Source organism: Rhineura floridana, chromosome 1, assembly GCF_030035675.1.
Source record: "Rhineura floridana isolate rRhiFlo1 chromosome 1, rRhiFlo1.hap2, whole genome shotgun sequence".
In the NCBI taxonomy this organism is placed as follows: Eukaryota; Metazoa; Chordata; class Lepidosauria; order Squamata; family Rhineuridae; genus Rhineura; species Rhineura floridana.
In genome coordinates, this window is record NC_084480.1 from 254,765,648 (window position 1) to 254,789,981 (window position 24,334).

A 24,334-nucleotide genomic window follows, 5' to 3' on the forward strand; every position below is an offset into this window, starting at 1 on the left:
CACATTGCTCAGCCAGATACATTTGGGAAGCCCTCAAGGAACACATGAATGCAACAACACTCTCCCCACTTGTGTTTGCCAGCAGCTAGCATTCAGAGACATACAAAAAGCATCAGCAAGGCTGCTGCTTGGGGTGTCTGACTGGGCACATTTTATGCTAGTCTTGCTGGTTGCTGATTTACTACCAATCCCAAGTTAAGCTATTAACATCTAAAGTCCTAAACAACTTCAGCCTCAAATATCTGTTTTAACTTTTAAGCGCCTGCTGAAAACCTTTCTGTTCTGCCAGGCATACACCAGCAACTAAGCAGATGCTTTTTTCGCAACAGTTGGCCTTTGTTTTTATTGTATTTTTAATGTTTTTTATTCTATAGTGGTTGTGGTTGTTTTTAACACGTTGTAAACAATTTTGATGTTTTTAATGAAAGCGGTGTACAATATTTTTTATAAATAAATAAAATTTGAAGGAGGGCCTCCTCCCACATTAACCTGCCTAGTAGTTAAAGTAAGTAGGGGGGAAGCCCTGTTGGTAATGCCACCACCCTTTCTGGGTTTTATTTTATTATTTTAATTGTACATTGCACTTATTTTAATTGTTATATTTTTGCAACCTGCCTGTAAAGGGCAGGCTATAAATACTATTACTGCTGCTACTACTACTGTCTCCAATGTGACTAGCAGCCATTGATAATCTCATCCTGCATGTTATTTGGGCACTTGGCACATGTTCAGAGATACTCCTGTATTGAACTTCAGGATCCCTTAACACAGCTGTATGAACTCATTGTGTGGTCTTGGATAAATCATTGTGATCAAACCTCCGTAATGATAGTCACAACATTGTGAGAGTGAACAGAGTAAATCCTCCCCACTTTAGTTCTCTAAGGGTAAAATGGGAATGTACTTTTGGAGAATGAGCTAGTTCAGTTGGTAAATGAATTATGATGAATAAATTATGATGAATTTAGAGTAGTTGAAGGGAGTAAGGATAATTCTTCCTCTTTCCTTCTTAAAATGCAGTGAAAATCTGGGTTTGTTATTCTGAATTCAGAATTGTGGACAGCTAAGTCACTGTTAAATACAGTGTAAAAGAAAGTACAAAAGATATATTTTAACTCAGTTATGTCTTCCTTCTGTTACCATGCCCTTCTCTCTCTCTCTCTCTCTCTCTCTGTTTATGAGAATGTCCAGACTTGTCTGTTGCTCTAATTTCCTCCAGTGTCTGAGACATATTCTATTATATATTTTTGTAATCTAAACTTATTTTCATCATCATTGTTAGAGTCCCTATATCTGTATTTCTGTGAGCAAACTGTCTGCCTTTTCTCATGCAGAACTCTTGTGCTTTAAAAAAATGCTTGATAGGTAGAAATTCAACAGGTGAAGTTTCATTATTGTGTTTAGCCTCTATGATTGCGTGGTGGGCCCATGTTACTGTGATGCCTGAGGCAAGAAGGACAGTTGTGTTTAGTAAAGGAACTTCAAATGGATTTAGTGGATAGATGCCATTTGGGGGTCAAGTGCCACCAATTTCTGGGGTGGGGGCTAGGCTTGAGTGATAGAAGGCTCAAAAGAAGCCGAAGAATAATAATACTTCAGATGTGATGAATAGTAGCATGCCGTAGCGAAGGCCGGTTTGTATGGGCGGTGTGTGGTGCCCTTGATAGGTGGCTTCGCGGATGATGTCGCGTCATCATTGTTGTATTGTTAGAATTAGGAGAAGCAGGCCTAAGGTTATAGGTACAGTGTTTTTGAAGTGAAACCAGAAGGCCAGGCCAGAGGTCATGAGAAGGGCTGCAATTGCGCCGATCAGTGGCCAAGGGCTTGGGTCTACTATGCAGTATGGGTGTGCTTGGTGGGTCATAAGGTGTTTTCTTGTAGGTATAGGGTTAAAAGTAGGATGAAAATGTATGCTTGAATAAGGGCGACAGCAATTTCTAGGCAGGTGAGTAGGAGCAGGATTAATAGGGTGATGGTTGCGGATAGTGGTATGGTTGGGAGTATTACAAAAATGGCGGTGGACATTAATTGAATTAGCAAATGGCCTGCTGTTAGGTTTGCGGTTAGTCCAACCCCAAGGGCAACTGGACGGATAAATAGGCTGATTGTTTCGATAATAATTAAGATTGGGATTAGCAGTGTTGCGGTGCCTTCTGGTAGAAGGTGGCCCAGGGAGTTGGTTGGTTGGTTTCGGAGGCCGATTAATACTGTTGTAAGTCATATTGGTACTGCAAGCCCTAAGTTTATTGATAGTTGTGTTGTTGGGGTGAATGTATATGGTAGTAGACCTAGTGTATTTAATATAGTTAATATGAGTATCAATGCGAGAAGTGTGTTTGCTCATTTTTGAGCTTGTGTATTTAGTGGCATAAGTAGTTGCTTTGTGAAGGTTATTGATGATCAGGATTGCAGTATTGTTAGTCGGCTACGGAGTAGGCGGTCTGTTTTAAAGATTATCATTGAGGGTAATAGGAGGGCTAGGGTGATGAGTGGAAAGCCCAAGATGTGGGGGACTGAAAATTGGTTGAAGAAGCTTAAAGTCATGGTCAGGTTCATGGTTGTTTGGTGTCTGTTTCAATGTAAGCTGTTGACGGATTAGTGTTTGGGGCAAGGGTAAAGGTTTTTGTTAAAAAAATAGTCATTAGGGTCGTTCAGGCTAGTAGGAAGATTAGTAATCATGGGGTGGGGTTAAGTTGAGGCACATCATTAAGGGAAGTGGTGGTTTTTCTTCATATACATAAGTTGGTTCAGCATTAATTTTGTTTTATGGCTTCATTTTAGGGGTTTGGCGAGGGTAAACCATTAGGACAAGTGTTGATGTTGGGGGTGGGGGGGTTTGTTAAGTGGAAGTTATTTGGTAAATTTAGTGGTTAGCTTGATTGTTTTGGGTTTGATTAAAATATTTTTAAAATAAATGTGTTCGTTTGAAGTTTTTTTACACAAAAGCATGTCTAACAAACAATCTAATAATACCTATTCTCCAGGGACGTGCCGTGAGCCGCACCATGGGTTACGGAGATAAATGATATGGGAAGACATCTCCACCATGTATTTTGAAGGGGTTTCTATATGAATGCTGCTGATAAAAACTGTCCAGAGAAACTGGATAAAAAATGAACTAATGGAAATGCATCTATCCTGCACCTATTAATTTTCATCCAAGTGAAAATCTGTTAATATGTGCTTGAAAGGCCATTGAAAAAGACACACAAGTCGAAATGCATCTGGCCATAATATACGCATCTTGCTCCATTGTGATACAGATTTAAAGCCTACAAGCAAGAGTACCAGCAGTTTATATAAAAAGCACTAGAGCAGCAATGTATGTATTCATTCATGAGTATGGACTTAAGACTTAGGCACTTTTGATTCAGGAGATACTCTTCCTGTCTCTTTAAAATTTTATTTGTATGAATTTTGTGTTTGTTATTGTATGTATTAAAAAACTTTTTTTAATTTTTTTTTAAAAATTGTTTTGCATAAATTGGAATTGCAATGACCACACGGTCACTACATTGGCTGCACTTGCTATACAGGTTCAGAGTTGGCAGCCAGCCCCCATCGTGAGCCATTTATATAACACAGAGGGGAAAGGTTTCAGGAGGCTGGAAAAGAGGGGAGGGAAAGATGTCCTCTGAAATTACCAAATAGTGCTAAGAGACATTTTGTTGCAAGTCCCTCTTGTACCTATCTTCATGCCACAGATGCTTCATGCTTCTGCAGATGGCCTGCTTTTCTTTACTTTTCAGAAAAATAGTATATTTAAAACACCACTGGGGTAACCATGAGCATATATAGACCTGGGGCACCCAAGAAACATATAGAGTGTTTCTGAATGTTTCCACAATATGGTCCTTTAATGCTATGTAATTAATGCTCTAGTGCAATCTGCTAGAGTTGGAATTACAACTGAGGTTCCACACATCAAGCTATTTTTCCTTATGATGTACCCCAACCCCTATCAACACTACAAATTCATAAGTGGTTAGCACATCTGACACATTACAAGAGGGCAGTAACCCAATCTCTGTTTATTTTATTGCATGTAAAAAGCTTTTGTAAAAAGCTTTACAAACAGATTTTCATTCAAACATGGATTATGCTCAGCTGTGCATGATACAAATTCATGGTATTTGCAGCCATAGTTTCCAGCTTTGCCATTCCAAAGCTAACAAAACTACTGTGGTTGGTTATGTGCGATTACGCTTTAGTGCATTAATTACACACACACAATATTTTGTGCTATTGTGCTATTCTTTGCGAGAATAAAACAGGTTGAATCTTAGGGCCATCTGGAATCTGGCAGAAGTGCAGACAACATGAAAACAAAAAGGTGTAGAAAAGGGGATATTAAGATCAAAATACCATTTCCTGTGCTGCTGCTGCTGCTACTGGCATCTTGGAAGTGTCCTCCACAAAAGGCAACGCTCTAGCCTTATTCCCATGCTCATGTGCCAGGGTAATGTTGCAATCCTGTTTGAAGATGAATACAACGATCACAAATAAGGGCTTAAAACATTGGAAGACTCCAGGAAAAACACTTAAATGCAGTTCTTAGGGAGCAACACTGCCTGGAAATTTCAGAATAACTAACAGTGCAATCCTATATATGTCTACACAGAGCTAAGCCCATTGAGTTTAATGGGACTTACTCCTAGACAAGCTTGTGTAAGATTGCAGCCTGAGTGAGCAAATGGTGTCAGTTCTGGAGATAATGTCTTTTATGGAATCATCCTCAGGGAAGAATCGTAATATGCAAGGCAGAGCTTGTCCCTTCAAAATCTACTCTGGGGTGTGTGGGTGTATGTGTGTTATGCTGCCACTGGAAATGGAAATAGTTGTATTTGCCTCATTAATCATAGCGAACTTTGATTCTCTGTAAATGAGAAGATCTTTATAACAAATATATTTTCAGTTTAGTTGCAGTGATGTGGAGCAGAATTTTTTCCATTTTCATTAGTAAGAATGAGTGGATGTCAGACCTTACTCTTTCAACAAGCCTTTTAACTAGTGGCCTTATCCCAGTCTGCGTCTGTGTTGGATTTGTTTTATAAGATGTTTCTAAAGCTGTTTATTAAAAGAATGTGTTTTAAGATGTTTTGTTATAATATGTTTTAAAGTCTTTTGTATTTTAAGATATTTTAAGAGGCTGTTAGTGTTTTTGTTCGCTGCGATGGGCCCTTTCTGGAACGAAGCATGGGATATAAATAAATAAATAAATAGGCAAACTTAGTAGTTTCAACGTTTGTACCTTTGTTTTGAAAATACACACCAAAAATGCTAAATTAGGTAACTGCAGGGCACCAGAAACTTTTCTAATGCAAATTACCCTAATTGCACAGGAATATTTTCCAGTTCAAAAATAATAGTACTTAGTTGAATAAAGATTTAGCTGCTACTGCTTCTATTTTCTTGGTATTTTCATCACTACTAAATGGGATGTATTTTGAAGGAGTATGTAATAGCCAGCATCTGCTATGGGAGTGTGAGAATATTGTTAGATTGATAAAAGTGATACGGAGCACTTTAGATGATTACAAATAAGATGTATTTTACAGAAGAGCCCCTCTAGGATTACAAACAAAAATAGGTTCATTTTTGTGTCTTTTTGTTCCTGCGCATCTGTCTCTGATTCTGATTGCACTAGAGATAACATTTGCAGTGGGTGGAGAGGGCTTTTGTTTGCATTTGAGAGATTCAGATAAATTAAATCCAGTTTGGGTGGAGTTTCAAAGGTTGCTGTTTGATTCTAAGCCACACCAGTAGAAGTTAAGGAGCTCCACCTCAAGACTTGACCAGACAAGTTGTTGAATTGGAACTCTGTAGGCACGGTTTTGTGCCTGTTTTTTGACTAACAGAATGGAGCATAGAAGGCCTATTATGCGTGCGTGCACCTCCTCGTGCTTTAGTTCCTGCTAGGGAGTACATAAAGAGATAAGATTTTCCTCAGGGAGCAGACGTAATCAGCTGTAGCCTATCTTGGATGAGCAAATGGTGCAAATGATATCAAGCAGATAGGCTGTAGCAAACTTTTTTTTTAGCTTCTGCACATCTTTTCCTTCCTCCCCCTTGCTTTGAAGAAATAAATACATAAAACAAAGCCTGAGGTGTCATTCTCCTTTTGTAAAACACAATTATTTCCAATGTATATCTTTTTTTGTCTTTGTTACTCCTTTCTGCCATAGCAGTTGCAGAACTCCTGGTCTCCTTACTACATTCTTCCGGTGTTAATGCCTTTCTCCTTTTAAACTGCACCTGTCTGTCTTATGAAATGCTATTCAGTCCTACTGCTTTCGGGGAGCAAAGGGTATACAAGGAAACACCAGTTTCTCACCATGTTATGGGGTTTATATTTATAATTACTAAATGGAAATCCATTTTCCATCTTTTCCAAGAAGAATGACTAACTAGGAGGGGGCATGATGGCATAATACCACAGTCATTTCCAAATATCCACTGGGAAATGGAAAAAAAACTAAGGATTACCACCATAGTCATGAAAACAATGCAAAGTAATTGGCCTCACCTTCCCTCTCCCCTGCCTCCAGCTCTTTTAAGAAATTAACAGAATATTCCCAAGCTTTGAAATGAGATTCACTGTGGCCTAGTTCACAGACTGGTACACCTGTGTCTTGCCTGTATTCATTTCAGACTGCAGGCAGAGGACTCACATTACTGAATGCCCCTCAACTGAAAAATTAAAATAAATAGTCGCTCAACATAGAAAACTAGATGTTATGAAGAAGAGGTCCTTTCTAGCCTTATCCCTGACATGCCAGTTTTTGTGTGCAGGGATTTAAAAAATATTTATATATCGTTGATGTGGGTGGACATTACATCATACTAGCCCCCACTATACTCTCAAACACAGTGTTACCATTTCAAGAATTAATAAGACAGGCTGACAGTGGAAGGGGGGTCCTAATCTCTGCCTTGTTTCTTATATCCTGCCTCTGTTTCTTTGCTCTTCCCAGTGAATCATGTGTGCATTTTTCATCCATCTGTTCTCACACTCCCATCTTTGTGTACTCTCCACTGTTAACCACACGCCTAAAGACACCTTTTTGTCCTGGGGCATCCGCACATGTTTTTGCAGCATTAAGTACAGGGAAAATCAGTTTTACCCCAGGATGGTTTCCACCTGTTTTGATGTTGAGCTACAAATCGGCTGCTCTTTCCCTTCCCCCTGATTAATTGACTCTGACCACACGTTACTTTTTTTATTTAAAATTTCTACTCTACCCTTTCTTTTCTTTTTTCTTTTTTACAAAAAAGGCACCTCCGGTTGTAACCATTATTTGGAGGCAGGGAAAGAGAACCATGTGAATGACTATGAACTTGGAGAAAGGTTACTGATTCCCATCCTTCCTTCTTTCTTTCAATATTCATATACCACTTTTCCTGAAAAGGTTCAAAATAGTTTCCTTAACAAAAATACAGTTTGAAAATCAACCGTATAATATCATAACAGCAGCAACAGAATAAAAACAGCCACAGAAAACATTAGGTGGGGATGCATTAAGCAGAATAGGGTTAACAAGGCAAAGGTGGTTGCTAGTTTTATCTCCCTTTTTTCAACAGGATAGTAACATCTAGAATGACGGTTTCTTGCTGCAAAGGCAAAGTGGAACTATATTGGAGTTAAATTGGATGACTGCCTGGGTGTAGTTATACCAGTTTCTGACTGCACCACCAGAATGTGGACACAATCGCTCCTGAATTTTCCCTCTTGTGAAGTGGAGCCCAGCCAGCCCCCTGGTTTTCTAAGGACCTAGCACCAATGAGACAAGTGAGACATGACTAGAGTGATGTTGGCGGAAAACTCTGAGCAAGTGCAACCAATCATGGGCCAGAGCCTATTTTAAGGCCTAGTCCGTGGCAGTGCAGGCAGCAAAAATACTTTTTTTCTCTGAGACCATTGTGTCTGCAAGAGCCATCCAGCAGAGCTGTTTCAAATGGTTAGGGGTTTCTTACAGTCTGGCCCACAACAAGAGAATTCAGACACTCAACAGCCTGCTGTGAACTATTTGCCCAGTACTTTGCAGATAAAATTGCTCGGATCTGTTCAGACTTGGACACTATAGTTGATACAGGCCCAGTAGATGTAACTTTGGCTGCTGATTGTCCAATGTTTGTTTGTTTGTTTGTTTGTTTATTATTTGATTTATATCCCACCCTTCCTCCCAGCAGGAGCCCAGGGCAGCAAACAAAAGCACTAAAAACACTTTAAAACATCATAAAAGCAGACCTTAAAATACATTAAAACAAAATAATGTTAAAAACTTTTTTTAATGTTAATGGATATTTTTCAGTTTATACGAGGATGTGGACAGGATCCTTGGAGAGGTGAGGGCCACCACATGTCTGCTAGACCCTTGCCTCTCCTGGCTCATTAAAAGGTCTGGGGGGGGCACTGGCCGAGTGGGTAAAGGGAGTGGTTAATGCCTCTTTACAACAAGGCAGGGTCCCAACGTGTCTAAAGGAGGCAGTTGTAAGACCCTTACTGAAAAGGTCTTCCATTAATCCCAGTCTCCAGTATTCCATTTCTTGGCAAGGTACTGTAGTGAGTGTTGGTGTCTCAGCTACAGGGGTTTCTGGATGAGATGGATTATCTAGTCCATTTCAATCTGGTTTCAGGCCTGGTTATGGGATTGAGGTGGCTTTGGTTACCTTGGTGGATGACCCATTCTGGGAACTGAACAGGGGAGTGTGTCCCTGTTGGTTCTGCTGGACTTTTCAGTGGCTTTCAATACTATTGACCATGGTTTCCTTCTGGGTCATCTTGCTGGGATGGGACCTGGGGACACTGTATTACGGTGGCTCTGTTCCTTTCTGCAAGGGCAAGCCCAGAAGGTGGTTCTGGGGGATTTCTGTTCGTCTCCTTGGCCACTGGCCTGTGGAGTCCCTCAGAGTTCCATCCTGTCCCCCATGTTATTTAACATACATGAAACCAGTGGTAGAGGTTATCTGGAGTTTTGGGGTCCAGTGTCATCAGTATACTGATGACACTCAACTCTATTCCTCATTTACATCTAAATCCAAGGAATCTGTTTCAGTTCTAACCCAGTGTCTGTCATCAGTAAGGGATTGGATGAGGTCAAACAAATTAAAGCTTAATCCATATAACACAGAAGTGCTCCTGGTCAGTTGAAAGGCAGATCAGGGGATAGGGATTCAACCTGTGCTGGATGGGATTACACTCCTTCTGAAGACACACGTTTGTAGATTCATTGTACTCCTGGACTCAGCCCTGAACCTGAATGCTCAGGTCTCAGTAGTGGCCAGGAGTGCATTTGCACAGTTAAAACTAGTGTGCCAACTATGCCCATTCCTGGAGATGTCTCATCTGGCCACAGTGACACATGCCTTAGTTACAACCCATTTGGATCACTGTAACACACTCTGGGAGTATACAAATCCCATGTTACAACAGCTCCACTGGCTACTGGTTTGTTTCTGAGCCCAATTCAAAGTGTTGGTTATGACCTATAAAGCCCTATATGGCTTGGGTCCAGGCTACCTGAAGGACCTTATCTTCCCATATAAACCTGTTTGGGCTCTCATATCTTCGGGGGAGGCCCTTCTCTTGGTCCCACCACCTCACAGGTTCATCTGGTGGGAACACGAGAGAGGGACTTCTCGGCAGCTGCCCCAAGACTCTGAAACGCCCTTCTAAGGGAGGTTAGACAGGCTCCCTCCTTGCTGTCCTCCTTCTGCCAGGTGAAAACTTTTCTATTCCAATAGGCTTTTGGCAACTGACTGCAAGGGCTTTTAATGGTGTGCTGTTGTACTTACCTTTACCTTTGGATTTTGTAATGGATATGTTTTAAATGGTTTTAATTTTATAAACAGTTAAAATGTAATTTAACAATAACGTCTTGTATGTTTTTATCTATATTTTTATCTGTATTTGTTTTAATTTCTGTAATCCATCTTGAGTCCCAGTTTTGGGGAAAAGGCAGGATATAACTATTATTATTGTTATTGTTGTTGTTGTTGTTGTTGTTATTATTATTTCAGATCTGCTGGGCAGGTTTCACAAATAATGCCAGACCATAACTTAATAAACCGTAGTTTAGTGTTATGTGCAAACCATCTGTATTAGAGGGGGGAACAATGGAACGAAACTCAGCACATTACTATAACAAGTCACCAGGGCTGGTGCCAGGCGTGAATGGGCCCTTTGGGCACCAGCCTGCCACAGGCCCATGAGCCACCCACATGTGCCGTCTACTACCTCTCCCACTGCGGTGAATGCTGGCTGCACTGCACGTCTGCCATCAACCAAGATGGTGGCAAGGGCTTCCCTAAGGGGCTGATGCCTCCACCACCATCTGTGTTGATGGTGCACATACGCACTATGCATGCACACACCCGCCATCAACCAAGATGGCGGTGGGGGCATCAGACCCTTAGGGAAGCCTCGGCTGCCATCTTGGTTGATGGCAGATATGTGCGCACAGCACACACATTTACCATAACAGGAGAGGTAGGTGGGGCATGAAAGTGGGCGTTGCAGGTCTGTGCGGTTGTATGGGGGGGTGCCTGGGAGCTCCCTCTCTGCAGCCGACACTGCCACACACCGCAGAACAGGAGTGCTATCCTCCCTCCCTAAGGAGGGGCCCTTCAGGGGGCCCTCGGCCAGGCCTGACCTGGCTGCCCTCTGACACTGGCCCTGCAAGTCACTAAAGAACATAAGAGCATAAGAATAGCCTGCTGAATTAGGCCAGTGGCCATCTACTCCAGCATCCTGTTTTTACAGTGTCCAATCAGATGCCTATGGGAAACTCAAAAGTGGGATTTGATTGCAACAACTCTCCCTACTCGCAATTCCCAGCAACTGGTGTTCAGAAACATTCTGCCTCCAACAGTAAAAAGTAATAGAAATCGATGTCTTTTGAGTGGCGGGAGCGGCAGGTGGGTGGGTGGGGGTTGTTGTATTCTATTACTTTAGATCACCATGTGAAATTTCTTCCTATGTGCATATAAAGATAATCAAGTTGCCTTCTGTTGAGTCAGACTCAAGCTCAACATTGTCTTCCTTGACTGACAGCTGCTCTCCAAGGTCTCAGGCAGAGATCTTCCTGTCACCTGGATCTTTTTAGGTGGTGTAGCTGCAGTAAAGGCAATTCATTACCAACTGTGATGTGTTAAGATTTCATCAGGATAAAAAAACTTTAATTCTTAGGTGTTTGAGAGCTCTTATGGGTATGCTACTCACAGACTAAATTTTATACACTGTCTTGCAGATTGTGCCTCCTTGTTCAGGATGCCTATGGAATATTCAGTGAGGTACATTTTCATGTCCTGTTTTCTTCAGAACAGATAGAAAAATATAGCAAAAGATGGGAAGGAAAATACTGCCACTTATCTGGAATTAAAATTTTGCAGAGACTCACCAGAGGGAGGTAAGAACACCACCTTAAGATTATCCTCCAGAAGGGTAGCCATGTTCGACTGCTGTAGCAAAAACACTAACACCTTAAAGACTAACAGAGTTATTATAGCATAATAAATGTTTAGGGCTGCATTCAGACATGGGGTTTATTGCGTTAGTTTTACTGGTTATAATGATAGCACTTCTGTCCCAATTTCTAACATTCCTTTCACACTGCAGTACCTGTTGCATTATGGAACTAAGGCTTTTGATCAATATGCCGCCATGTTGTGCTAAATTTCATTCACACCGGTGGATATGGTGTGACATAACAATAAGCATAATTGGACATGTTGCTACTCCTTCACCCTTTCCACACATGCATAATTCTGCCCCCTCCCATTGATACCTCCATTAAAACGGTGAGAAAGAACTGTATGCAGTATACTGTTCCAAATTTCATGACTTTATTCCCACAATTTTTCTGGGTTAAGGGGGGTGAAAGTGGATTTTTCCTGGAAGCAATTAACATGGAAATGAGCACTAAACTTCCACTATATTCCGCTAAATATCCAGAAGTGGGTTTTATGTCGTGTGAAAAATCAAACCAAAATGCTGAAATTATCAGGTGAGGAAACCTTGGAGAAATGGAATAGACTGCTGTCTGAATGCAGCCTAGGTCTTTAAAGTGTTACAAGATTCATTGTTGTCTGAACTTAAAGAAAATATCTTTTTATGTTACTTTATTTGGATTACAGCTCCCATCATTCTTGACCATTGGCCTTGCTGATTGAACTAATAAGAGTGGAGTCCAGCAATATCTGGAAGGCCATGTTCCCTATCCCTGATCCTAAATAATGGGTGACAAACCTGCATCATGAATGCTACAAGTGGCACTGATAAGATTTGGGGCACAAGGAGCAGGAGGGCCTAGGAGTCTGACTAATGCAGAAATACAGGCTTAGCACTCCTACTCTGCTGCATGCCAGACCCAAAACGACACCAAGGCATGGGAAGAAGAATGCTGCATATAGTGTATGATAGCGTCGCATTCTATTGGGACTCTTGCCAAAAAGGCTGGCCATGTTGATTTAGATTGCTCAGTAGTTGCATAGCTTGGAACCTGTAAAACAAAAAAAATTGCATTCAGGCAATCTTGCTTCTTATAAAAACATTTTGAAAATAGTACACATTCAGAAAAATCAGAAATATGTCAATATAATAAGCTAATGAACCTGTTTTCAAGTAAGATTTGATGCTCAGATATACATGATAAATCCTTTGAAACGGTTTAGTTCTTCTCTCCACTCATACCAAATCTCATCAGCCTCGGCCACCATGGCCAATGGTCAGGAATGACAGGAGTTGTAGCCCAAGCATATCTGTAGGGCCACAGTTTCCCCAGCCCTGTTCTGAAGCATAGCTTTTCAGCAGATGGGTTGAATAAGTGCTTCTACCACAATTTTGTTTGGGTTTCTCTTTAAAGAGAAGGGGAAGGGAGGATGAATACTAGATGCAAAGGAAGACAGAGAAGATATTTGGGTAGGCAGCGTTTTCACTCCAGCATAGCAAGCTTCATGTTACAAAATGTTCTCTTCGGTACAACTATTAAAAATTTAGGAACCCCTTTTCCTCTGCACATTAAAGAGAGAAGTAGAAAAACAGGCATATACAATAAAAAAGTTGAAGTGAGCCCCACGTTGCAGTTTGGAAGTACGTATAGGTCCTGCATCTGAAAGGGTTGAAGACTTCTCTTTTAAAGCACTCTTCTCTTTGACTCTTTACCATTAAATATATACAAACAATATATTGGTGTTCTCCAACATGTACAGCCCCTGTTCATGCTAATATTTCTTTATGAGGTTCTAATCTCGTGTATTTAAGCTAAAGAGTGACTGTCTCTTCAGTTTTTCCTCACAAGGAAGGCATTCTCTACCTCTAATTGGTTGATTTTTGTTTTGTTTTGCTCTATTAGGCTCTTTTTGAGAGGGGGTGACTAGAACTGCATGCAATCTTTACTGAATCAGCTGGATTAACAATACGTGGGGCAGTATCTTGGTTTCCTGGCATCCTTTCATGCTGTTGCTCTTACTCATACATGACTACCAGCCTTCCCTGAGCTCTAATACCTTAACCTGAATGTTTTAGAGCTACTTAACAGTGGATGACTGAGTGATTGAGATAAAACTAGGAAAAGAGAGCAGTATACTCTCTGCCGCCCTGGGCTCCTACTGGGAGAAAGGGCAGGATATAAATCTAATTAATTAATTAATTTAAAAAATGTACTGAATTCTATCATACAGAATTTGCTAGGTTCATATTTTTCTCTGTGTCATTTGTGTAGGAAAAGATCTAGAAATACTACTACTGAATAGAGGCTCTGCCAATAAAAGCTGTGCCTCAAAAACAACTAAAACCCATCTTTACCGTGATTTGTCATCTTTATCCCAGATTTAATGTGTTGTGTATTTCCAAAGAGTTATAAGTACATAAGCATCATGTGTTTTGCATTGGTACCTATTTTGAATCACTGGAGATTAAATACTGCCCTACTGGAGGTGTGCACCTTCCATTCCACTGATCACATTTGGTTATAACCTGAGTTGAATCTCCCAATTAACTCTTGTATTGTCAACAGGAGATCACTACTTGTCATCATTGTGTTTCCATGAAACAGTTCTGTGTTTTGGTCGGACTTCCACCTCTCCTCTGTCACTTTTGCAATTTAACTTATGAGCATCTTTCATTAGTCCCATATCTCTGACATTTGCTCCTGGGTCAATGGCTCTAGCTGACCATGGTAAATATGGAGCTCTTCCTCCTTCCCGTTTCTCAGTCAATGTCAGAAATACATTTATCTCCACTTTTTAACAGGCACACAACCAACTTTCCCTTTTCTTCTCCACCCAAAAATTGGTGACTCTTAGGAACTACTGTTTTCATCTTTGTATCTACTGATAAACCTGTAACAATCTCTTAACTAGGGTTTACATCTGCCTACATTTGACACACTCTACTTCTCAGCCATAGCCTATTATCCTACTCATACCTTGCTTGAGTATATTGTTTTCCCATGGCTACCTCCAATTCTGGTAGATTGGATGAATTCTATGAGCCTTCCTATGCCATTGTTATCTCACTATGTGGCAGGTGATGCTGGCATGGGAAGGAATCACATAATTTGCCTTACATTGTTCTTTGCAAACATTACCAGAAAGGAATCTGATTAACCATATATTTGATTCTTAATCTTCCCCTTATTCTTCTGTTTACTTCATCTATTTAGTACCAGATTTTTGTCAACTATTTCCTTGGGTTTCTTCTCCCCCATCTTTGTAGTCTATCATGTCCCAATGCCCAAGATCTGTCTAGTGAGAGTCATCTTCTAGTATGTATAGAAAGAGCACCTAGCACTCATCAGACCTAAACAATATTTCCTAACAAACATAGGGTTGTATTCAATCAAGTCCTACTCAGAGAGTAGACCAGTTGAAATTAATGAACCAAAGTTTGTCATGTCTATTAACTTCAATGGGTCTGTTCTGAATACCACCCAAATTATTTTATTTTCATAAAAGTGAAGAACAATTAGTTTGGGTTTTACTAGTTTTAAAAAATGAATATAGTGAAAAGAATTCCATGTGTACTATGGGCTCAAATTATATTACTGTGTAACAAAAGCTCATGCTGGAATTAGGATAATTATAGCACAGTTTGTTCCCAGACATGTTAATAGTTAGACTCTACAACCATTTGACCCTAGATAGTGGTTATATTATTTCAAAGCCTAAGAAATAATAAATAATATCCAGTAATAATATTAAAAGCATATAGCAGTGCTATAGAGTTATATTAGCTTATTCAGCACTTAAGTGGCAGCAGTCCATCTTGTTTTCTTTTGGTGGCAACAAAAGGGGATACTGAAATCTTGAATATAATGAGTAGCATTACAGAAATTTCGTTTCATGTTCATGTAGTGTTTCAAATTACTTAAATTGTTTGAATACAGCATTCTAAATTGTAAAGCTAAATTTCACCATGCTTGTGTTTTGCCTTTTTTCTTCTCCTTCTCCTTCAAAGAGTGCTGGGACTTTTTAGCCTAATAGACAGTTTATGGCCACCACTATTGCCTCTAAAAGTTCCAGGTCAAAGTCAAGAGAATGACATGGTAAGCTGCTTTCTCAATTAAACATTTGTATTTGTGCATTTTCCTTCATAATATAATATGTGTGTATTGGTATCTATGTACACATGCATGCACAGATCCAACACTCTAATAAAAAAGTAACATAAAAGATAGTAACACAGTAATAACTCAATTAATGAATCCTCCAGGAAGGACATTCCTTTTAAGGAAGGCTTTTTTAAGGTGAAATTGAGCAGCTTTGCTTTGCTATGGATAAACTTTCACGCCTGTGCCTTTGCTTTAAGGTGAAACTGGCGAGCCTGTGTCTTTGATTTGTTATCAATAAACTGACAAGCCTATGCCTTTGCTTTAAGGTGAAACTGACAAGCATATGTGATTGTTTTCCATTAAAGAGATCATTTGCTTTCTCCCAGGGCTGGGGAAGGATTCAATACAATTCAGAGGAGGAGGGGGAGTGGGTAAGTGCCGAGAAGGCACCCTTTTAAGGTCTGTTGAAGCTGCTCCCACCATCTATGAGCGGATATAGGAATCTATCCCTATTCTTTCCATGTTATTCCTACCTCTGGTACCAAAGTTTCTGTTAAAAAAGTAATGTCCAGGAACGCATCTACTTTGTTAACTGAGGTATTACTCTATAAGCAGACCTCCTATGCCTTATAAAAACAAATGCTATAAGCATTTATATTTATATATTATATAAATATTATATATTATAAGGTAAGAAGGTATATCATGCACCCTCTCATTTCCTGTTATTATATCTTGAAGGTTCTGTTTTTGGTCTTCCTTCTCTCCGCACAACCTCACAACAGGCTTTTTTGAAATTCCAATCTGTCATTTCCCTTGATTGTGGCATCATTAGCATTCCATGAATATCCTAGATAAACTAACATGATGTGTCTAGAAAACATAATAATTTAATTCCAGAGAAAAGGACATGAATTCAAAAGGAAAAGTACTTTGGATTCCCTAAGTGATTTCAAAATGAAATTTAATGTTATAGTTGCCAGGGAAATTTTACCTTGCCTTTTAAAGTTCTTGTTCTTCCCTGTGAATTTAGGGCAATCTGCGTACTGGGATTGCCTCCCCACCCCAGCACCCCACAAAGAGTGATAGGATAGGGCAGGGAATCATCTCTGGATGTCCCTATCTAATCTCACCCTCAGTGAGAGAGGGATACTACTGAGGGGTGGACCACACTGGGCTACATCCAGCAGAGAGAATGGGAAATTTATTGGCAAGTCAAAATTCTACATTTTGGTACTTCATTCCCCTTTCTGTTCATATAAATTTCAAAACAACAGCTGAATTCATATACTATGGCACTCCAATGGGATATGTGGATGTATGGATGGAGCAAAAACCTGTGATAGATTTTGTTTGTCATTTCCTTACTGATTCTTAATAATCCTTTGAAAAGGGAGGGATTTGCAATTACCTGTTTATTTATGTATTTATTTCTAGCATTCCCCCCACCCCCCACATTGTTCAGCCAAAAATGGAACAGCTTGTATCTCAGTAAAAAAAGACAGCCCCTACCCTCATGTTTACATCCGCAAAGACATGACACAGAAGGAGGAAGGATGGAGGCAAAAGAGGAAAGCAACAAACGTGGGCGTCTATTTTTAAAATTACAAAGTTCTCTGTATGGTTTCTTTTTGTGTACACCACTTAGAAATATTAGTGATTAAGTGGTATATAAATTTCATAAATAAATAAATACCAGCTGGGATTGAAACAGTTCAGGAATAATAGGTGCCAAATGGAGCTGGTGGAGTAGCTCTCCTCCCCAACCCCTGCAGCTTTGTTAACATTATAATACTTAGGATTTATATAGCACATTTCAAGTGTTAAATGTGGGCTCCTACTGAGAGGATGGGCCGGATATAGATCTAATAAATAAATACTTTCATTCAGTAATCCTTATAATAACCCTTTTAGGTAGACCAGTATTACTATTCAGCTTGTGTTACAGATGAAGGGAGGGAGCTGAGGCTGAAACAAGGTTTTAATCAGGGTGGTCATGTAGATCATCTTCTTCACCACTTTGCTTTGCCAGCTGTTTTTTGAGCCAGGGATATCATAACCAATCCTAGCAGCTATTTTTAATCGTTGCCATTTCCTAGGTATATTTGATTGTGTCCATCATTTGTATTAAATCCAATGTGTCTCTACTGTACACATTCTTCTGCATCTAAATTAAAAGCTTTATTTTAATTTATTGTTGCTTCCTGGTAGGATCTGTGATAGAAGGCTTTCTTTGAGTCATCAGAACCTAGCATATCTACTAGAAACATTGGGGAGGAATCCAGTTTTGGGTTGACATTATGCATACAAGTGGAAATAAATTTTAATAGCTGAACAGCTGTTTTCATTAATCCTAATTCCTTTTCGATTTTAGTAACTCTCAGGCAATAACTCCTAAGATGAATAATATATCACTTCTATAGCACAAGGGAGAGGGAGGGAGATCCCCATAAATCTATAGTCTGTTTAGATAGTGGATATTATCTTGAAATGAAAAGATTTGGTCTCATCATAACAAGGAGAGAGAGAGAGTCACATTGCTTCACGTTCCAGTATTCATGTTCCCTATTATCCTCTTGCTGCTCAAGATTTAATTTGGCAGTATTCATGTTTCTCAGTGACGCGAGTTCATCTGTTTATTGTCAAATTCACCCATGTGCTAAAATTCTCAAATGTCATAGAAATCATATAAATACATGAAAATAATAGAATCCATTTTGATGGTGACTACCATGACAAAAACAGATTTTGTGATTGTTGATTGTGCATAGCTGTGTTTTAATGTGACCCAGATTCAGGGGTGTAGCCACTCAGGAATGTATAAATGAAATATTATTCCAGATTTTGCTAAAAGGGTCAATCTTCTGACATTTGAAGGATGAGCTACTGCTGCTACTACTAACTATGCCTTAAAAAGAAGTTTCTCTAAATGTGTCCTTTCTGGGTGTTTTGATGAGCGTCTTTCTACTCTGTTCTACCAAGTGAATAAGTTTGATATGGAGCATTCAGTTTTTATGACCTTGCCTATTTTGATTACTTCATTTTCAACAGATAGTTACTAACCTGCCCCCTCCTAGTATCTGTTACATTCTTGCTGCTCAACCTGACCAAATACACGTTGATACAGATGACAGCGAAGAACAAATTTCCAATTTGTATTTCCCTCCAGTTGTGCACAGTCTCAAGGAAATTCTTCAGGTATTTTTGTTGCTGTTGAATGTTTTACAGCTGGAATATTTATTAGTATATTATGTTTTAAATTATTTTGTCTCACATTCTAATTGTATTTCAGATGGGCGGCATACATCAGTGTTGCAGCTTTTGGGCACATGTTGTATATCGAAGACTGCAGGTAATTCTTCGGGTGGGCAGCTGGGTTTTAGAGATCTGCATCTGTCTTTGCAAACCAACTAAACATTCCTGTATAAACATGGCTAGTTGCCTAGTCCAAACAAATATACATGTAGATGGAAGCCTCTCTCTTCCTTAGCTCTTTTTGTGTATAATTTCCCAACTCTTAGCAGGAGGATCCTTGTGTTTTTTTCTGGTTTATTGACAGGAGACAAAATTTCTTAAGAAATGTCTAAGAACCAGAGATCCTGAAGTAGAAATTGTCCCAGTGTCTTACAGTAACAGACGGACTAGATGGCTTACCTACTGTGCTACCACTTGTATCTCTGTCTTTTTTAAAGGAAGCTTAAAGTGTCAGAGAACTTATAATTGCACTGCCTGGAACAAATAGCGGAGCTACAGCCATACTACGCTGAACACACCCAGTCTCATCTGTTCTCGGAAAGTAAGCAAGGTCAAGCCTTGTTAGTACTTGGGTGGGAGACCACCTGGGAATACTGGGTGCCATAGGCTTAGAGGAAAGCAATGATAAACCACCTCTGAATACCTCTTACCGTGAAAACCCTATGAATATTCACTAATAGGCAAAAAACCTTGCGGTTTAAGAACATACCTCTAGCCCACAGATATTTCTATCAAACTTTAAAAAGCAGGGAAATTGGGCAGCTATAGTGAATGCACCAGGGGAGCAGGAGACCTGACCTCTCTGAGATATTGTACTGCCCTACAAATTGATCAAAATGCAAACACCATTTGGGTTGGTCTTTCACAGTCCAATCCACTTCCTGTGTAGGTTGGAAGAATTTGGTAACATGTTCCTCTGAGCATATGGTGAGTGGTGGCAACACCTACCATCTCCAAAGATGGAGAATTATATTTTTGTATGTTTGTTGGTGTTCTTCTTACTTTGCTTCTTTCCTGTGTTACTAATGTTTCTACAGAGAATCTAAACTAGAACATTTTATTTTCCTCATTATTCATCCTAGAAATCTGCGTCAAATTTGTTTTTTATTAATTTCAAAGCCTTTTTATTGGTCAGTGTCATATGATGGTGAAGACAACCTTTTATGTTTCAAATTGGAGGTTATGTTCTATTTCTGTTTTGGGTGCATTAACAGTTGAATCTGAAACTGCAGTTTGATGTAAAATCAGACTGATTACAATATATTGCTACTTCAGGAATGACTCTAGGTGTTGGAAAAAAGAGGATGCATGTTTTCAGCCTGCTATGTTTAAACCACTTTATTTAAGGCAAGCTGGGCACAGTCAATTAAAAACATAGAGCACACCTAGCATTTTGCTAGAATATATTTCACCTCCCACTGTTTTATCTTGTGCAAATTGAGACACTCCTGAGGTGCATTGGAGACTATTCTGCATAATAGAGCCATTATTCCACAATTATGTTTGGAGTTTTTGTAGTGTAAATTTTGCCAAGTGTTGTTGTACCTCACATATTCCTCAATTAAGTTTTGAGTTTTTCTACTGTAATTTTTGCAAAGTGTTGCTGTACTTCACATATTCATAGAAATAGAAACAAAAGAAAATGATTTCCTATAGGAAACTTCACTAAAATTGTAAAGGAAATCAGACATATTTAAAGTGACCATCTGAACTATATCAACTCTTAATGTTGCTTCCTCCCTGCTAAAACAAGATCAGCATAGCACGAGTCTTCTTTCTATTATTTTGGCTGATTGCAGGTGTTGCCACCACTCACCATATGCTCAGAGGCAAACGTTACCAAATTCTTCCAAGCTACCCAGGAAGTGGATTGGACTGTAACCCAAATGGCGTTTGCATTTTGACCAATTTGTAGGGCAGTACAATATCTCAGAGAGGAGTTCAGGTCTCCTGCTCCCCTGGTGCATTCACTATAGCTGCCCAATTTCCCTGCTTTTTAAAGTTTGACAGAAATATCTGTGGGCTATAGGTACGTTCTTAAACCACAAGGTTTTTTGCCTATTAGTGAATTTCCCTGCTTTTTAATCTGGGAGGTAAGAAATGGGATACTGTCCAAGTTTGCTGAGAATGGATTGATCATTTGCATGCTTATTGAGTTCAATGGGTTAGGGTTAGGCTTAGGATAGGTGAAACTGACCACAGGGGATGGGGAGGGGGGAGGAGGAGGAGGGAGGGGAGGAAAAGCAGAGGGGAGGACTGGGAGGGGAGCAGGCAGGAGGGGGAGGGGAGGAGAAGGACAGGTTTGATCATTTGCATGTTTATTGAGTTCAGTGCAATTTACTCCCGTGCAATCATGCTTAGGATAGGTAAAACTGACCAGGGGGGAGAGAGGGAGGGTTGGAGTGGGCAGGGGAGGAGGAAGAAGGAAGAGGGAGGAGGAAGAGAGAGGAGAGGGGAAGGAGGGGAAAAGCAGGTCTGATCATGTGCATGCTTATTGAGTTCAATGGGATTTACTCCTATGCAATCATGCTTAGGATAGGAAAAACTGACCATGGGGGAGGGGGAAGGGAAAGGAGTGTATTGGAGGGAGGCAAAGGAAGGGGGAGGGGAGGGCAGGTTTGATCATTTGCATGCTTATAGAGTTCAATGGTATTTACTTCCATGCAATCATGCTTAAGATAGGTGAAACTGACAATGGGGAGGCGGAAGGGGAGGGGGAGGAGGGGGAAGGGGAAAGAGGGGATTGGAAGGGGATGGGGATAGGAGGGAGGAGAAGGGAGGGTGGGTTTGATCATTTACATACTTTTTGAGTTCAGTGGGATTTATTTCTATTCAATCCGGTTTGAAAATGGAAATGGACTGCCTTCAAGTCAACTGGACTTATGGCAACCCTTTGAATAGGGTTTTCATGGTAAACGGTATTCAGCAGTGGTTTTACCATTGCCTTCCTCTGAGGCTGAGAGGCAGTGACTAGCCCAAGGTGACCAGTGAGCTTCATGGGTGTGTGGGGATTCGAACCCTGATCTCCCCTGACCTGGGGGAGGGGCAGGGAGGGTAGGAGGAGGGGGAGAGGAGGAGATTGGGTGGGTGGGTGGGCGGGCACTGGGCAGAGGGGAAGCCCCTTTCCTTTCAAAAGGAAAACATTGTGAACAGTATCATTGCTTTTCAGCGTTTCCCCCACCTTTTTATTCTGCAGCAGACACATGTAGCCAAATTTAAACCAAAGCTGTCCCTGGCCACATCCACACCAGGCCTTTATTTCACTTTGGGCAGTCATGGCTTCTCTCAAAGAATCCTGGGAAGTGTAGTTAGTGAAGGGTGCTGAGAGTTGCTAGGAGACGCCCTGTTCCCCTCACAGACCTTCAGTCAGAGTGGCTGACTGTTAAACCAGTCTGGCCACTGGAGCTCTCTCAGTGGAACAGGAGTCTCCTCTCAGCACCCTTCACAAACTACACTACAGGATTCTCTGAGGGAAGCCATGACTGTCTCAAGTGAAATCAAAGTCTGGTGTGGGTGTGGCCCCCTGATGAGGCAATCCCAGCAGCTGTGAGTCTGGCTTTTAGAACACGGACAGTTGGTTCTTACTGAGCATGCCGTGCGTTATCAGCCAGGCATTTTTTTAACTTTTAAACTGCAAAAGATGAAGGTCAGAGTATGGGGCAAGATCAGTATTTGGATTACAGGTACTCTGTGAACATGGCTGATTTTTAATGAATTTCAACAGATTATGAGAACTCTGACAGAAAAAAGTCCAAAAAGGCTCTGGGTTTTTTTCTCTCTCTCTTTTTAGACTTTGAACTCTTGATTAAGAACATAAGAAGAGCCTGCTGGATCAGGCCAGTGGCCCATCTAGTCCAGCATCCTGTTCTCACAGTGGCCAACCAGGTGCCTGGGGGAAGCCTGCAAGCAGGACCCGAGTGCAAGAACACTCTCCCCTCCTGAGGCTTCCGGCAACTGGTTTTCAGAAACATGCTGCCTCTGACTAGGCTGGCAGAGCACAGCCATCATGGGTAGTAGCCATAGATAGCCCTGTCCTCCATGAATTTGTCTAATCTTCTTTGAAAGCCATCCAAGCTGGTGGCCATTACTGCATCTTGTGGGAGCAAATTCTGGCTGTTTTGTGTATCGCCATGAAAATTGAGAGGGTTGTTAAGCAAGCGTTTCTGAGTTCAGGACTATAAGTTTTGTAAGATTTTGTTTTGAAATGAGCTTATGGGAAGCATCAGAATGGCATGGGGGTATTTTCAATTTAACATTGCGGAATGTGAAAAATCCACGCTAGCTATAGTATACAGCCACTCTTGTGGCTGTATAATTTCCAAAAAGATTCATAGGGTTGCCATAAGTCGTAACCGACTTGAAGGCATATAACAACAACAAGAACAAATAGCACCTTGCTGATGCCATTCAATAACAATCAGAACAACAGATCTCTACAACTCCCATCAGCCCCAACCACCATCTCCAGTGGTCAGGGATGATGAGTCTTGTAGTCCAACAACATCTGGGAAGTACAACCTTAGCTATCTGTGGTTGCATAAGATGTGGTTCTGCCTGCTGTGGTTTTGGCCTGCCTGCTAGGTGTATAGAGCAGAAGTGGAAAACCCATGGACATCTGGTTAACCACTGTGAGAATTGAGTGCTGGAGTAGATGGGCCTCTGGCCTGATCTAACAGACTCTTCTTGTGTTCATATGTTAATCTGTGCCCTTCCGCTGTTATTAGACTCCAACTCCCACTGGCCCCAGCCATCATGGTCATTGGTGAGGGATGACGGGAGTTGTAATCCATCAATATCAGGAGGACCACATTCCTGGTACAGAGAAAGAAAATTACCACAACATTTGCAATTTAGCTGGAAGTATATATGTGGGTGCTAGGGATAAAAATCTCATTTCTATGGATAAAAGGAGGGAATGTGTCTTGCATGGATTTGGGGGTTTGAACATCATGAGAGGTTTAAATGAATAAATATGCTAAGACTCCTGAATTAGTCTGAATTCTCCTGAATTAGTGCTAGGATTGCTGGAAAAGAAGCACTGCAAATGTTAGCTTTTTGGCTGAATCAGTTTCTATAGACTATTGATACAACCCAGAAAAAGTTATTTAATGATCCTCTTGTTTACAATAAATGGGACCTTGAAAATCAATGCCTTAAGTCCTCTGTATCTTTGTCTGATCAGGATATTTCAGGGTTGATTTTTCACAGTTGCTTAGTGTGATATGAGCCACTTTCATTGCGGGAGATGCTTATTTAAGATAGATAGCTATTATATTCCTGTGTAAGATAGAATGAACTGCAAGACTTTTACTGCTCCATTTAGAAAACTGGCTACGGGTTATTATCTGATCTTGGATATGCCCATATACATCTTCCCTTCCCTCCTCCTTTCATTATATTACATCTATATTCATATTAAGATCATTTTCTTTTTTGAGGAAGAGTCTTTACAATACAGTGAAATGCTTTTGCACATTGATAACACTGTTTGAAGAAAATGAAGAAGTAGCAATAATTAAAGGAAGTAC

At 40.4% G+C, this 24,334-nt stretch overlaps 1 protein-coding gene across 3 annotated transcripts in view; it reads left to right on the top strand.

The window, feature by feature from the left end:
• SPIDR (scaffold protein involved in DNA repair) overlaps positions 1 to 24,334 on the top strand; it is a 313,219-nt gene that overhangs the window by 258,373 nt on the left and 30,512 nt on the right. For 2 of the 3 annotated variants that reach the window (XM_061598352.1, XM_061598345.1), the window contains exons 11-15: positions 11,250 to 11,408; positions 15,458 to 15,545; positions 16,989 to 17,135; positions 18,603 to 18,749; positions 18,844 to 18,903. In XM_061598352.1, coding sequence (XP_061454336.1) covers positions 11,250 to 11,408; positions 15,458 to 15,545; positions 16,989 to 17,135; positions 18,603 to 18,749; positions 18,844 to 18,903 — 601 coding nt within the window. The remainder of the gene's footprint in view (positions 1 to 11,249; positions 11,409 to 15,457; positions 15,546 to 16,988; positions 17,136 to 18,602; positions 18,750 to 18,843; positions 18,904 to 24,334) is intronic. The other variant, XM_061598361.1, reaches the window with a different exon arrangement.